The sequence below is a fragment of the Lissotriton helveticus genome, chromosome 12 (assembly GCF_964261635.1).
Source record: "Lissotriton helveticus chromosome 12, aLisHel1.1, whole genome shotgun sequence".
Lineage (NCBI taxonomy): Eukaryota > Metazoa > Chordata > Amphibia > Caudata > Salamandridae > Lissotriton > Lissotriton helveticus.
In genome coordinates this window covers 745862591-745878987 of record NC_136073.1, presented here as the reverse complement: position 1 = coordinate 745878987, position 16397 = coordinate 745862591, and the positions used below count along the sequence as shown (strand labels likewise).

The following is a 16397-nucleotide window of genomic DNA, read 5'->3' as shown; positions in this document are numbered from 1 at the left end:
GGTGGAGGTCCGTAGCTTGGACAGGTGCTCTTTGAACTTAAGAACAGGTTGTCTAGTAGTTCCAGGTTCTTGTCTGTGGATTGAATTAGGACAATCCTGTTATTGTAAATAGTAATGGTGGTTCTGCCAGGGAAGAGTTGGGAAGGTGTGATAGAGAGGGTTAAGCCATGAGCTGTTTTCCTAGTGGTGGAGACGGTGAGTAGGGTTAGGAACGCTTTTCTCCATTGGGCTCTGCGTGATGTGTGGAAGATGATATCAATGTTCAGGGCTCCATTGCCCGGTGAGAAGTAGGTGTCGGCAAAGGGTGTTTCAGGGTGCGACCTCAAGAAGTTATGTTTAAAGCGTTTAGCGGCTTTTTTGGTGAGAGTGGGAGGGTAGTTGATTCTATATGTGTGCTTACCGATGAGATCCATGTTAGGATGGCTGTAGCGTTGGGAGTGGGAGGAAATACGACAATAAAGCTGTCGGCCGTAGGTTACAGGGCACAGGAGTGACACTAGTGAGTGGCCAAAAGTAGCCAAAAATAAAATATAAGGGTAGCAGTCGGTGCAATCTAGGAACAAACACTGTGTAGGAGCAGCTTACAATAGCTCACAATGTACAATATATGAGAGGTAGCAATCAGCTTACACCATGTACAATATATGAGAGGTAGCAACCAGTTAGGTGGAACCATATTGACACATCATAGTGTAGGAGGTAGCAACGGTGAATTCCAGGTGTAGAAAGTGGCTGGGGGCAGCTAACAATATTAACGAAATATATGAGGTAATAATCAGTGCATCATAGTGATAGCAGTGAGATGGAAGCAGCTTACCAGACTGAAACAGCCGAATGAGGTAGCGATCATTGAATAATATGGATAAAAGTGAGATGGGTGCAGCTTGCAACATCAACAGTATACAAATATGAATAAAATACTAGTGAATTACTGGAGCCAATATACGAGCAAACAGATGGCTGCAATAAACAAACAAATATGACATTAGTTAGCAGCCTGTAGAATATGAGGTAGCAATCAGTGCACTGTCGGTGAGGACGAGTGGAAATAGGTGTAAGTTACATACAGTGTAAAAGTACCAGTAGTAAAATAATAGTATAATACTGCAATAAAAGGCAAACACTTAATCGCATAATGATTGGAGTACAGGGCTATGTAGAGTCTGTGGTACCGATAGTCAAGAGTAATCCGAAAGACTAGTCCATGATGGCCACCAATAAGAGAGGGAAGTCTAAATATGGCCGCCAAGTAAAGGGATCATTAGTCCTCTTTTGGTTCTTACTGTTTTCAGAGCAGGGAAGAGCAGTTTCAGATTCTATTCGGCCGGCTCAGGATCTTGCATACCATGGGGAGTCTTATCTCAGTTTTTTGTTATCTTAAGAGGAGCTGCTGAGGGGCCTCGTGGGCTCAGGCGGTACAGGAGGGGATTAGGTGCTCAGTTTATGACCCCCGCCATTTTGAGCAACAGAGGTTTTTGTAAAACACGAGTGGGGCAAAATGTGCACCTTTTCCAGAAAAACGCGTGGGGCAAAGCAAATAGCTGGGGGTTGGAAACAAAGGGGGGAGGGGGGGGGGGGGGCGACCATCCACCCCACAGCAAGGCGCCAGCTTCCTCTGGTGTCCTGACGGTGGCTGCAGGCAGGGGACGAGCAGCCAGGCAAACAGCTCACCCGGCAGGGAGATCACTCCCTGCCCTGATTAGAAGGCAGAGTGGGTTTCACAGCACAAATTGGAGAATTGGAGGAGACCGCAGGGTGAGATAGTGTCAAAAAGATAAATGAGGGTCCTTAAGGGCTTGGTAGTGGCATGGAAAGGTAGAGGGTAGTTCCGATGGACTCCTGCAGATCATGGAGTAAGAGCTAGTGTTGTACTTACATGCCGCCACCTCCTGCAGGTACTGCTGTTGGCAGTCAGTTGAGGGCTCCAGCCTCCTGGCGGGACCAAGGAAAGAGGAAGGTCCAAGTGACGCCTTCACAGCAGTGCAACCAAACTGAGCTCAGGGCCCCTGGAGATGCAACAACGCCGGTCTTAGGCACCGACCAGACACAGCTGCCGTGCCTCCCGCTATGCAGCAGCGCCAGCCAAAGAGTGCCGTGGTGCAAACCATGTTTGGAAACTTGTCATGGCACACTCCTATGTGCCATGTCAAAGACACTGCAAGGGCTATATGTAAGTCACCCCTACAGCAGGCCTTGGAGCCCTAAGGCAGCCTGTAATATGTAGTTCCATTGATGGGTATTTCAATTGAGAAGGGAAGCCACCTTAAAGTATGTTCTGGGCACTAATCATAACTAGTTACCCAGCTACATAATGACTCCACTGAACCTATGGTGTTTGATATCAAACACCTCGTATTAATAAACCCAACTGATTCCAGTGTTGGATTTATTAATATCTGCATCCAAAGGGTACCTTAAAGGTACCCCCGAAACCTACTAGTCCTCTAGGCTGCAGGCTGACTGGTCCTGTCCAGTCTGCCGCCACTGACGACGCTCTGAAACCCTAGAAGGTGAGAGCTCTGCTCTCAGAGGTCAGAAACAATGACTGCCTGTGATATGCAAGTCTGGCTCCCCCAGACCTTGAGTATGCCGCTCCCTCTGCCCTGGGGTTCAGTTTGGGAGCAGGACAGGGGGGATATTAGATAGTCTGGAGGAGTGTTACACTTGCAGGCTAGTCGCACCCCTAGGTTGGACTATCTGAAGTGAATACGAAATTAATAACTCCACCATCTTGTGTGTGCTGAAATTAGGAACTCTTGTGGTCATCTGGGGGTATAGTGACCCAGTGGTCCATTGGCTACTACCCTTCACTCCCCTTAACACACAAATTGAGTATTTTGGTGCCCCCCTGACACCAGGAACTCAGATTCATCTGCCTGAAAAACAAAGAAGGACAAAAAAGAGCCCACATAGTTTTTCTTTAGTTTGGTTTGTAGTTTCCACCGGTACCTTGGTGCATTTTTGTGTGCAATGTATAAGTGATTGTTAACAAACCCATTACATTTAATGTTTCTGCATGTTCCATGATACATATAACCAAGCAGGTTAGGATACGCTACTTGCCTTGGTATGAGCGAAGTGTAGGCAGGAATACCACCACTAGTTGTAAACTTGATGAAGACAGTTGACCCATAGGTGCATGGTAGAAGGCCAAAATATGTGGTCAAGATGTATGTGGATGGATGGCTCATCTAACATACATGATATTCTTGTTAATCATATCTGGGGTACTCTGCCATTAAAGTAGAATATCGCTCAGGAGTGTACCCCAAGGTATTTTTAATTAACCTGGATCCTTGTAATTGTCCAGTTGAACTTAATTTGAACTCCCGCACATTGGTTGTGTCCATTGGTAGAGTCCCCCAAGGTGGTATTCACCTTCCTTGGTGTGGATAGGTCTCTGATGATTCATGATGCAGCATGCCACAACAGTAAGTGGGTGAGATGACCAACCTATATCTTTGGATATCTGCAGTTGACAAAGGATTCTGCTAAGTGTCCATCTTGTTAACCCAAGCATTTGCAGACCCAACACTAGGCGGCGATCTATGCATAAGATATGAATGTTAGCAGCCCTACATGCCAAGAACAGATGCATACTGGTAAGTAGCATATTCACTATCTGTCATTAGCTTAGCATCACAATACGTTTCCTTGTCCAGGATGAATTCCCAAACATTTCTTTCGTTTTCATCGGACATTGGATTCTAAATGGGTTTCAGATTTGCTGTCTGTAGAGAAAGGAATTTGGGTTTGCTACAAAAGTCCATCTGACTTTGTGGGTAGTAGTTAGTTAGTTAGGCAGGCTGGGGCTGGATGGCTGTGATCGAGATGTTTTAGAAAATGTGTCGGAGCCACTCTATCCAAGATCTCTTTGAGAATGGGGAGCTCTGCCATGAACTGGCAGTTGCTGGTCTCTAGATGATCAAGATTGGCTTTTACTTTCTAACAGAGGGATGTTCATAGAATGCTTGAGTGGAACGGGAACCTTTTTTAGTTTTAATGAGGTGTTAGCACATTGGTAGGAGACTAGTAGCCAGCCTAGTGAAGAGTCCTGAGACTTTAGCCTTATGCTTCGCACAAGTTACCAATTAATGACGTCTCATTTGATAGACGATAATGCTGACAGAGTCTCTGACACCTGAGGAGGTTAAATATGCAATCGTTCTATAGACTCTGGTTTCTCAGTTGCCAGCATGTTGCCTTTTATTGTTATTTTATCACTGAAGAAGATAGTAGTATGTTTTGGGGTCTGTTGATATTTACCTGAGGTGTAAACAGCATAGACATAATCTGGAATAGAATCTAAGGCATAGTAGAGGCTACGTTAATTTTATTGAACCAAATGATTTTTGGTTGCTGTTTCTGAATGCATTGTCAGATTTTCAGGTGAGATTTATGTTTATTGGAAAAGTAATCATTGGCCTCCCACTGCAGTGTCTGCTGATTTATGGATTAAAGCTCATCATTGTACTGTGGTTTATAATGGGTCCACATCCGGGTTGTCGTTCTAAAACTCATTCAGCACCAATCAAGCAGTGATATACTCGACTAATATGATTAGCCGTTGAAGCAAGCTCCCTATTCCTTTCTCTCCCAAGTATTTAGTGCTTGGAGCTGAGAATAACTCCAGTATTTCAAGTGAGATTGTAATGAATACATTTATCAGTTCAGACTAGTGAAGTTGGGCCTCCAGTTCATCTACATAAACGGTGCATCTCAGTATTGTTACTACTCACAAAATGTGTCCTTCACAAAACTCTTTTTTTAAGGGGCCCAGTCATTCATAAACCTCTTGAAAGGGTATAGAAAGGTATTCTCTTGAAAACGGAGACCTCATCCTCCTGGGGATTTTATCCTACGTCTCTCTAAGCTAAAGCGCCTGAAACGGATCAACAGAGCTTGGCTTCACCATTTAACTTGGAACACAGGTTCCCCATGCTATTGTATCAAGACACTGGAGTGGTGAAGCTCCAGAAGCCTTGTGACGTTACAAAGCTCATAAGTTTTTGTTTTTTTTAATTCAGAAGTAAAGTAGTGATGAGGGCAGACGTCTTTTTTCTTCCTTATTAATCTGAGGATTACCTCACCTATGTTCTTTCAAAATACTTTCATGCACCTCGGTACAAAAGGATCTCTTCCCGTTCTCGTCTCTGGACATTAGAACTGTATGAAAATTTTGCTTAGGGAATACTTAAAAATCTGGTGAAATAAAGTATCTGTTTGTCAATTAAGGGTTTCTTGAACTGGTTTAGCTGCTAAAAACAGTCTTTCTGGAGGTGGATTGTTTACTATATTTCTGGTTTCTAAAAAGCTGCATCCTATAAAACTAGGACTCACTTCTCTAGGGACAAGGCTGCTACTACTGCTCCTCAGTGGTACATCCGGGAAGTAAATATCTGCAAAGCACCCATCTGGAAGTTGGTACACAACGTCCTATAGCATTACTGTTATGAATCAGACTCGATGACTAACACCTATGCAGAGTGGGTTTTGTGGGTATGTGTTTTTAGGTTTCGCCTGGGGCACGGAGCGTAAGCTCCGCCCCCAGAGAAATCTCTAGTCTTCAGTTAGGGACTCTTGAATACGCCCCCCTGTCCCATTGGCTAGCTCCATAAATGGAGGCTAGCCATTGGAACAGAGATCTGTCCGTCATTCACGGACCAGATTCGGGGGCGTTCCCGACATTTTTTCCCTCTCCGCCTCTTTCACGTCGTCATTGCGGCGGTGGGCGGTTCCTATTTTTTATTTATTTTTTGGTCGCCTTGTTTTGGTCAGTTTCGAAGTGTATTTTTTAGGAATGGGCTGCGCGATTGTCCTCTCCGTGAGTCAGAGAGGAGTCTTCGCTGGGATGCCCCCCCCCGCCCCGCTTCCGTGTCTTTCCCGCCCCCCCCTCCCGCTTCCGTGTCTTTCCCTCGGCCTGTCCATGTGGCACTAACAGGCCCTGCTCGCACATCAAGCCAGGTAGGAATAAAAGCGCCATGACACACAGCTCGGGTATTTAATATTTCATCTGCAGACAGGAGACTTTTAAGGCTGAATATTGGTTCACAGGCGGCAGGCAGCGCTGCCTGAGCGCTCCCCTCAGACGAAGCGCTAGGGCGTGAGGAGAAGATGGCGGAGGTAGAAACACTCACAACTTCTAGCCTCAGTGTGCGGGTGGTCTTTCCCGCAGCCCCCCCTCCCGCTTCCGTGTCTTTCCCTCAGCCTGTCCATGTGGCACTAACAGGCCCTGCTCGCACATCAAGCCAGGTAGGAATAAAAGCGCCATGACACACAGCTCGGGTATTTAATATTTGATCTGCAGACAGGAGACTTTTAAGGCTGAATATTGGTTCACAGGCGGCAGGCAGCGCTGCCTGAGCGCGCCCCTCAGACGAAGCGCTAGGGCGTGAGGAGAAGATGGCGGAGGTAGAAACACTCACAACTTCTAGCCTCAGTGTGCTGGTGTAAGCAATATTGTGCTACTTGGAGTGTGGGGGCAATACACACACCTGCTCCCCCACACAAACACACGCGCCCAAACACACAAGAACACAAACACGTGCTCACAGACACACAAAAGAAAGTGTGCACACAGACACATGCGTACAAACAAACATACATACAGGCACAAACACATACACGCTCCTTGCACACACAGACTAAAAAGTGTTCAGACACATACAAACGTGGACGCCCATACTAAACACACAATCCCACTCAACATATACCCAAAAACAAGCACGCACACACACGGAAGCACATGAACATATGCAAGGGGCACATACATGCACAAACACACACACACACACACACACACACACATGTGCAAATAAACTCGGTGCATGTAATCATAAAAGTATTTGTGTATATTTATTGAGACGTCCTAAGGCAGGCTTAAACAGAGCCAGGAGTGTCACACACACACTTTAGTTTTGCAGGATTTGTACTTTTTAAGCTGAGGCAGCACTTCCGGCTGGCACATCCCCCACCCCTTCTGATCTCGCGCCTCTCGTGATGTGCTAGGCTGGCACGGGCGGCTGCACCTCTGCACAAGCAGCTGGCACCCCTTCTGAAGTGCGCATGCTCATATGCCAGCTCGCCCTGGCAAGGCGGAAGGACGCAGCAGGTCGTACAGGCCCTCTCGCGTGTAGCATGATACCTCCATGTGTGTGGACACTGCACATACAAGAACCAGACAGTGGCAAAGCAAGGAAGCGAGGGCCTCAGTGCAAGCAAGGAAAGTGAGCCCTGTGGCCTCTGTTGGACCAGTGAAATATGGCAACTATCGCGGTTCAAGGGGCCCCTCAGGGCTCTGGGCCCCGGTGCACTGCACCTGCCGCACCGGTGGTAGCCACACCCGAAACTAGGTCTCGTGGACAGGCCTGGCCTCCCGGGAGAGTCCGCTCCGGGTGCCAGGCCTGCGGAATGTGCCCGTCTCTGCCAGCCATCAGCATGGCAAATACACCTCGCCATCTTCGGCCAGTGGGCGCAGCCCCCCTGCAGAAACGAGCCGGTGTGGGAGGGGGCGCAGGCCTCGACATATTGTCCTTATAATAAAGGGGGCGTCCGGTGAATAATGTCACAGTAGCTGCTAAACCCGTCATCAAACAGAGCGACATAAGAGTGCCCGATGCTGGTGATTGGCAGCGACCCGCGGCTGGGAGGGGGTCACAGCGAGGGTGGGGGGGGTCCTAAGTCGACGCTTCTTAAGTGTCTAACCAGCGTCGTCTGGGGTGGATTTTTTGGCGGGAGGGGGTACAAACTGTTGTCCTCCGTTGAACACTTTACCCCGAGGAAGGGTCCGGGGGACGCTCGCACTGTCCAGCCAGAGGCCATAGGACGATGTAGCTCCTAGAAACCAGTGTCCAGTGGAGCCCGCTCTGAGTTTCATATTGGTCAGTTAGAGTCCGGCGGCGCGCCCCGGGGTGCCAACCTGCCGAGCAGAGAGAGGGCGCCTCGACGCCCTGACACGCACCCTCCCTGCACACAGCTGCCATCTGTGCCAGGACTCTAGAGGGCGCTGCAGTCCCAGCTCACAAGGGTCTCCAGCAGAGGTGAAAATCTTTCACCCCTGTGTATCCGGTGTCACAAGAGCACCGAGGCGCCGCTCTTGATGAAAACAACAAATAAACCCATTAAAGAAAACCCCACTGTGTGGTGCTCACTGCACGGGCCGCACAGAAGCCCCCGTGCCCACCCTGCCCGAGATGCCAGCCACGGCTGCTTGGCAAGAGGATGAGGGTCACTTTACACCACTGCCCGCGCATCCGTTCCCCAAAGCACCCGGGTGACCCCCCCCCCGCACAGAGGATCGTAACACAGGAGCAGTCCAGACCGACGCCGAGGACCCAGCTGCATGCAACATCAGTGCGGGCTACCGTCACGAATGACACTGCTCTAGCGACCCCTTCCATTCCCTGGCCCCACACATACTTCTGAGCTGCAATTATAGGTCTGCTGTGCCCCCGCTTGCACGAGGAGGTCAACACGCTGAATAACCGATGTGGTGTAGCACTCGGTTTATTCAACTTTCGCGCTGCTCTTTAACATTTGTTCATTGATATGATCTTCACTCATGAGCTGGCGGTGGAGGGGCACCCAGAGCAGCGCTCCGGGATAGACTGAGGAAGGGGATCATAAAAGGGACCTAGACGGTCAAACATCGTTATACAGCACAAGCCCCACCATTTTATGATTTTATCAAACTATGGAACCTACGACCACCCAATTAGCGGTAGGGGTAACACAAAGAAAGGACCACTCACCTCAAGCCACTGCAACCCACAAAGAAAGGACAAGACACTGCAAAACACAGGCCCTATAGCACTCAGCATATCATCAGACAGAAAGAGATGTTCATACAAACGGACAAAGGACCATCCCTTGTTAGTTTTTTTTGTAGCAACAATGCTATTTATTTATAAGTAAAAAAAAAATGTCATAAGCAATGCCAATAGCTCGAACTTTTCCAAAGGCGAAACCATTGCATTGTAAATGCTTGTTTATATGTGTTTGCCCATGTGTGAGGTGATTGGCTTTATTGCTTATGATTTTTAATTACGGTTTCCTGTAGGTGAAGGAAAACGTATTCATTTTAACTCTAGATCCCTTGCCAGGTCAGGGTGGTTGGAAAGAACAAGGAAATGCATATAGTTTAAAGCACTATCTCAAGTATTTGAAAAATTCAAACTGACATACCACTTACAAGGTGTTATGGAACAGTGGAGGAAATGGAACTTTGTCAATATAGGAACTTTGACAGTTTCAACCCTTTAGAGGCTGTAAGCATTGCCCCAATTTTCCTTTATTGTTCCATAAAAGTTTATGAAAGTTATTTATTTTAGGTATGGTGCTTGATTTTATTGTTTTTTTGTTAATAAAAAATGAAATCAAATTTTTTAAATTTAAAGATAACTTTTCTTTGGAAACATGTATTCATATTGATGTGCATTTTGAAAAGTGCTCCCAGATGCTGCACTTGGGCGGGGCTATACAATGTATAGCAATTTCATGTCAATTACTCTGAAGTAGAAGTACCATTACAACTAAGTAACTTTCCCCCTTTCAGTTCAGCCCTACAAATGTTCACTTGTTCGTACAGAGGTTTGCTTGAACGCATAAAGGTTTGCTTGTTCTGCAATAAGTAGCACTTGTTTCAGCTTCCGTGGTCAGCAATTGTAATTTAGACCTGAACATGGCATTTAGACCCAAAGATCGCAATGTAAAGTGGTTTCACGTACTTATTGAGATGTTTTCTCCGCGTTAGTAGCAATGTGATTAGGTTTAACTTTGTAAAAACTGTAAAGAAAAACGACTTCATTGTTTATGCTCGGTAATACGAATTCTACTGAAGTGGTCTAGATTGACACCACCCATCTTTTGCAGAGTAAGGGTGGAATCCTGTCAAAAGCCTGCGATTACATCCAAGAGTTAAGACAAGGTAATCTTCGACTTTCTGAGGAGCTGCAAGGCCTTACTCAACTCCAGATGGATAATGAGGTTCTGCGACAGCAGGTAAAAAATATTTTTCACTCCTGAATATGTTCTTATACATGCTCTTAATTATATAAAGCTGTGAATGTGTGGATCCAGACTAAAAGAGTCTAAAAATCTGTTCATTGAAATTTGTTCTATCTCCTATAATAAAAATAAATCCTTACTGGTTGGATATAATTCAGTGTTTCATTGTCGCACTTTCCCTGTTTGTTTTTACTCTCTGCCTGATGGTATTCGCTTTCTTGTTTTTGTGTATGTTTATTTTTCAGGACATAGTGATTCACTACTGGGCGTGATGAAAAGCCATTATTTATGCTTGCTTTTGTCTAGTGTTTGAGAGCTTCCATTGTGGTTTTAATACATGAAGGACAGCAAACCAGTTGAAACTGTTAATTTGTATTTCATTGTCTTCGCCTGTCATATGGGTAGCACTTGAAGCAATAAATGTCAATCAGTCTTGTGCCCTATGAGTGGTGTCCACATGCACCACAGTTATTCAAGGGGATTCTTTGTGTTTATTCGCTTTCAAGGAAACCTTGATTAATTCTCTCTAATCTGGGTGGTGTTGTCGGACCCTCTCTTGTGTGCTGAACCCCGCCCGGGCTTACAGAAGCCCCTCCCCATAGCAAGAAATTGTATCGAAAGTTAGGGAATGTACATGCTCTTTCTTGGTTAAATTACGCACTTGGTCATGAGCTGATTTTTGTGATGGCAATGTTCTGTATAACAATAGTTTGTGCAAAAGATTGATATTCAAGCGTATCATGTTGCCGTCATATTTTGAGTTGATCTAATTTATCATAATCTCAAACAATTTAGCTATATACTACCATAATCTGCATGTGAAGGCTGTTCAATAAGCTGATCCAAAAAATGCAGAGTAGTGAATGAGAGAATTTATGTAGCTTATATTGTGAACTACATTATTTCCAGGTGGAGATGATGGATAATGATGGCGGAGGTGTGGTGGTTGTAGGTAAACGGAGTACTGCAGATGTGTACATTGGCAGGATATAAGAGAACGTTGTTAACCCCTTCCATGCTCATGACTAGCTCAGCTCGTCATGCAGCACAGTGCTCGTGTGGTTATGACGAGCTGAGCTTGTCATGACCACACCTGTTTTTATTGCTGTCCAGCACAGAAGGGGGAAACTCTCAAGCAGCGATGAGGTTAGTCTGTTCTGCCCTATACAGTGGTACAAGAGCTGAATGGGGTTACAGTGTATAAATACAGTTAAACATGTGATCACTCACGTTGTTGTCTCTTGATTTTGTAATGGATGTGAGCTGGAAAAGATATAAACATGGATATTCATTGATGTCTGCTTCGGAGTACAGGAAGACAACTAACGAAGTGGAAAGATTGTTTTTAACCTCACAGATGCCGAGCAAACCTGCCAGATACTAGGCCACCCTAAAGATGTGCATTCTTTTAGGTTTGGCTAGGGTTAGGCTGAAAATGAAACAATTGATTCTCAATACCATATACTATGATCATTTTTTTGTGCTGGACACGTATCGTTAGACAGACAAGGTATTCTGCGAAACAGAATAATGGCGCACACCATAAGCCCAAATACACCAATACATGCTGAAAAATCAGGAGATAGAAACTTTGGAGGGTTGGTCATAGAGCTGTGAGAAGGAAAAGCAGAAAGTGGGAGCCTGTGATAGTAATGAACAGAAGTTCATGCTGAGATTCCAAACATTTTAATATTCAAAAGTTGTTTAATAAAAATTGGTGAAACTTGGTAATATTTTTGCAAATTTGTTGTCTTATTTTGACACATTTGATCTTTATATAAATTGCCTCTCTTTGTAAACAGAAAACATTTTTTGTTATTAATACATTTAAAAAATATCCTAAAACCAGCTTGAAGAACCCTGCACTACAATAAAAGGAAAGTGTAAAATGTCATTCTATGCAGACAGAGCCTTTAGTAAAGGTTTAGCGTGTGTGTGTGTGTGTGTGTGTGTGTGTGTGTGTGTGTGTGTGTGTGTGTGTGTGTGTGTACGTGTGTGTACGTGTGTGTGCGCACAGACACTACCAGTCTCTCTCCTTAAAGGAAAAAGCATGACACCGCTCCGGGGGACAAAACACAGCTTTATTGCTGTAAAAGCGCTGGCAATCCAAGGGTCCCTGAAACGCTGGGCAGACATGTTTCAGCCTTTAATTGGCTTTCTTTAGTGTCCTTGATGTTCCCGGGTGTGTGGTCCTCTGTTGTTTAAATCGTGATCACACCATCATGTGATCATTGGCCCCTCCTATGTCTCACAGCTGTAAGGCGCCTTGCGCTAATCCTGCAGCTGCACTGCATCTTGGGCGTTGGAGTCCACCGATAGAGCCAGCTACAGTGACGGGTTCTCTGTTACACCTCGTGATGCTACCAAACAGAGTTGGCCGGTGCTCCCTCGCCGCTGTAGCCGTTCCGCAGGTATATATATATATATATATATATATATATATATATATATATATATCTCATTAAAAATAGTTGACGCAGAATTTTTTTTATTGTTGCATTTGTTTGCATTATGTAGCCCACAATCTGCAATTACCATGTCATTTGTTGGTAGTGCACAGATGAATTACCAAATGATTCCATGGAAATCTTCGTAAACCAGGGCTCTAATTTGGTTTATACAGATATAGGAGCAGGAGGGTGAAGCATGATCCTAAATCATTACACAGGAAGATGCATTGATGTACTGATCAGGATGTTTACTTGAATAAACTGGAAACCATTGTTTTACTGACTATATTCCCACTAAGCAGACTTGGTTCCCTGTATGCCACCCTCATCGGTATTTACATTATAACCTCACCTATACAAACATATTATTGAATCTAATCTCTAATTTATTCTATTAAGCTATTGAAATTCCCTATGCTCTTTGTAAAAAGTTTGACTAATGTTTTCATATAAAGTAAAAGATATAAAGCGTAATAATATACTTCTGTGTGAATAAAATTGTTTTGAGACTTTCAAAAATACAAGAGGTATTTTTACTTTAAGATTACATTTCTTTTGTAAGATTTACATTTTAAAAGTCTCGCTCATAATGCTGAGCAAAGGTGGACCAAAAACAGCCTTTTTGGAAGTTCAGTACAAGTCCAGTCATTTCTCTCCTACATTCTTTCAGGTGGAAGAACTTCAGAACAAGAATCGTCTCCTACATGCACAGCTCCGCCAACATGGATTGGAAGTCATTATTAAGAGTGTTCACTGATGACTAGAAAAACGGATTTTAGAAACAAGAAGAGATACCTGGAATGGGCAAAAATATGGGAAAGTCCTTTCAAGGAAATGGCATCACAGGATACTACTGTTGGGAGTTCTTGTGAGGAAATATGGACCTGAAAATGAAAGCTGCGAATTTTTACAGCTATTTTCTCTTTTTGTTTTTATTAATTTTGTAACTTTTTCTCCTGAAGGTGGGTAACTGTTGCTGTGCTGATTTAGAGATACAGTCCTAACACTATCAGGAAATTGCTGCTTTGGATTCTGTTTCCTTGGTATTGCCTCACCCGAGCCCTCCCTTCAGCACATTTTTTTTCTTCAGTTTCTGCATTTAGTTGATGATTTATAAACAGATGTCATTGAATGGAAATCCCGAGAAATGGAACTGGAACTGGATTAATTTAAAAGTCTTCGCTTGAAAGTATTTTATTTCCATAACTTAATGTAATTAAAAATATTGTGACACATTGCCAGATTGTGCTAGAACAGAACTCTAAAGAAACCGGGCTTTTTATGTTCTTTGTGTTTTAATACACATAAAAACACTGTATGTTCTTTATTTTTCGATTACAGTTCTTGTCCCATTTTGTTTATTTTCACAATGCCAAAATGTATTTATGTGTAATACATTTTGTCTTTTTTTGTTTTCTCTTTAACCCTTTAGTTGTATGCGAAGATGAAATGTTAGACTACTTGGTGATTTGTTAATTTTCCCTTTCAACCTAATTTAGTGAATGGACTTGTTTATGTACATTTTTGGAAGTCAGTTTATACGAAAGCTAGCACATTTTTTTCATAGGTCTCAAGACCCAAGAATAAGTTTTAAATTTGGCATTTTTCATTATCAAAAGTTACTTAGAAGGATGTCCTCTCATGCCCCTAACCAAAGTTCCCTACAAAGTTATCTTGCATATTTCTATATTCTATTCTGAATCTCACTCCGCTTACGTTCAGAAGAATCATGAGGGCATAGAGTATTTAGCTTATAGGTATAGTATAGGTAGTTTTTTTTATCCGTGACATTATCTTTGCCAAGATGTCAATTTTTATTGCATCCATGATGCAATTAACCTTATATTAGGATCAAGCATGCCATACCTGGTGTGGTAAAATGCTGTCAGATGCCTTAGTCTGAAGTATTAGTAATAGCATTTTTGAAGATTTGTAAGAATAAGTGTGGCACCGGGAAATAATAGATAATTGTCTCATGAATTAGGTGTTTTATCTTAAATCTGCTTTGCTCATATTTGAGATGGCGGTTTGGAGTTTGTGTTAATGACATGCTTTACTTTAGCTATGGTGCATTCACACACATATACACCCCTTGGCCATTAGTTTAAACATACCCAGTTGACACAATGCAATAATTATGATCTATTTATTCTGATGTGAATATTTCTCATTCAGGTTACATGCACATACATTTAAATGCTCTTTATGAATGCGATGCTGTGTGGCATAATAACTGTGGAAGAAATGCTAAACCATTTTCATTATTTTTCTGTTCATAAGTACAAACTGAAGCGTATATGCTTAGTTTGCAGAGCAGTATTAGAAATTCAATATATGGATACAACTTAATTTTACATCATTTAAGTCACAAACTTGTAATGATAGTGTGAAAGTAAGAAATATTTGAAACCCTATTTATATTGAAAAGTAAATAGAAAAGGTTGACAACCTAGAGTTAAAAATGTAGGCTTTCTGTGAAGTATGTTATGACTAATTTGACGATGTGTTTTCCATTCACAAGATTAATGATTTTGTGCATTCGATTAAAGCACTTTGTGCAAAATGCTAATGCATCACCTTGATTAATTAGGCTAATATGATGGTATACAGTTAGAATTGTACACCTGCTTCATTTGAACAAGTATGGGTTCTTGTGCAGCCTAAACTGTGATCGAGGGCTTTAATTGCCACCAAATATACACTTAATTATACTGACATAAGGAGAATAGGCCCATCTTACCAAGCCATAGCTAGCTATTGATCACTTCTAACCACTCGTTCTTTGTAAATTTCTCAGGAATAAAATCATATTGCCTCCTTGAACACTTTCAGTTTAATGTCCACTTGTAACAGAATTAGCCCTATGCCAAACAACATCAAAGGGGTCTTCAAATTCCTTCTACTCCAACCGAAAAACATAGTCAAGTTACTGTCCACTTCCTACCCTCTTTTTTCTTTTAAAGTCCCAGATGGAGCTGTGATCCGCTAGTTGATGTAAGTATAGCGTTTCATTTAAGTATTGTAAAGAATTTCTATTTCATTTGTCAGTAAATTGGCTGGTTTTACTTCCTGGGCTTCACAGACAAGCAACTGTCCGGAGACAAGCTATTAATTTGGGGCATAAATTGATTCTCAGAATTAAAAAAAAAAGATGAGGAAGTGGGTATCATCACAGCCACTGAAATTATGTGATGATGGAGGTCAAAATGATGCAGCAAGGTTTACTATATTTTATGGTATGGTATGGTAAGAATAGCAAAATTTGCTGCAAAATGTTACCACCACATTATTTTGTCATTTTAACACTATCTGGACAAAGGTTTCACTGTATCAAAACAAGCCTGACAGCCAAACACTGCAAGAAGCCAAAAGAAAGATGACTAGCCACCCTTTGTAATGACCTTCCTTTGCACAGCAACAGACATAGCTGCTTTATTTGGAACTGTTGATCCATTTGAGCTAGAAACTATTTGTTTTGGTTAAAACCTGCAGATCTTGTTGCAGAGGATGTATTATATGGCTAATGCTTTGAGTCCATAATTTTGCGGAAGGTTGCGCAACAACAAAATCACATATTTCCATTGGCAGCACAGCAGAACGTTGCCATCATTATTCCCATTGTTAAAAATCTTTTGAATCTGATTTGAATGCATGCATCTCACAGTGAAAGGAATTACAAAGAGAGTAAATAAATTGAAGCCTAGAACAGCCTCGAAGGAAATGTGACATTGTAAAGGAACATTCAAGCTGGGTTATACTGTCGTAAAAAAACGCCTGTAAAAATTGGCAGATTAAGGCACTGATCTGCCATTGGATTGCTTCCATTATTTTAAGAGTAGTTATTACCAGTAATGTTTGATCATTCTTTTTCTTATTCACATTAGTTTCTTAAAAAGCGTAAACTTACTTTTGAAAACTAATTTCAAAACAACATATTTTTAA

At 42.9% G+C, this 16397-nt stretch overlaps 1 protein-coding gene across 8 annotated transcripts in view; it reads left to right on the top strand.

Annotated features, from left to right (window-relative positions):
• Nucleotides 1-15278, top strand: part of USF1 (upstream transcription factor 1) — a 222363-nt gene extending 207085 nt beyond the window's left edge. For all 8 annotated transcript variants that reach the window (XM_078670052.1, XM_078670056.1, XM_078670059.1 and 5 more), the window contains 2 exons: nucleotides 9871-9999; nucleotides 13126-15278. In XM_078670052.1, coding sequence (XP_078526178.1) covers nucleotides 9871-9999; nucleotides 13126-13212 — 216 coding nt within the window. In that variant the 3' untranslated portion in view covers nucleotides 13213-15278. The remainder of the gene's footprint in view (nucleotides 1-9870; nucleotides 10000-13125) is intronic.
• The last annotated feature ends 1119 nt before the right edge of the window (nucleotides 15279-16397 follow it).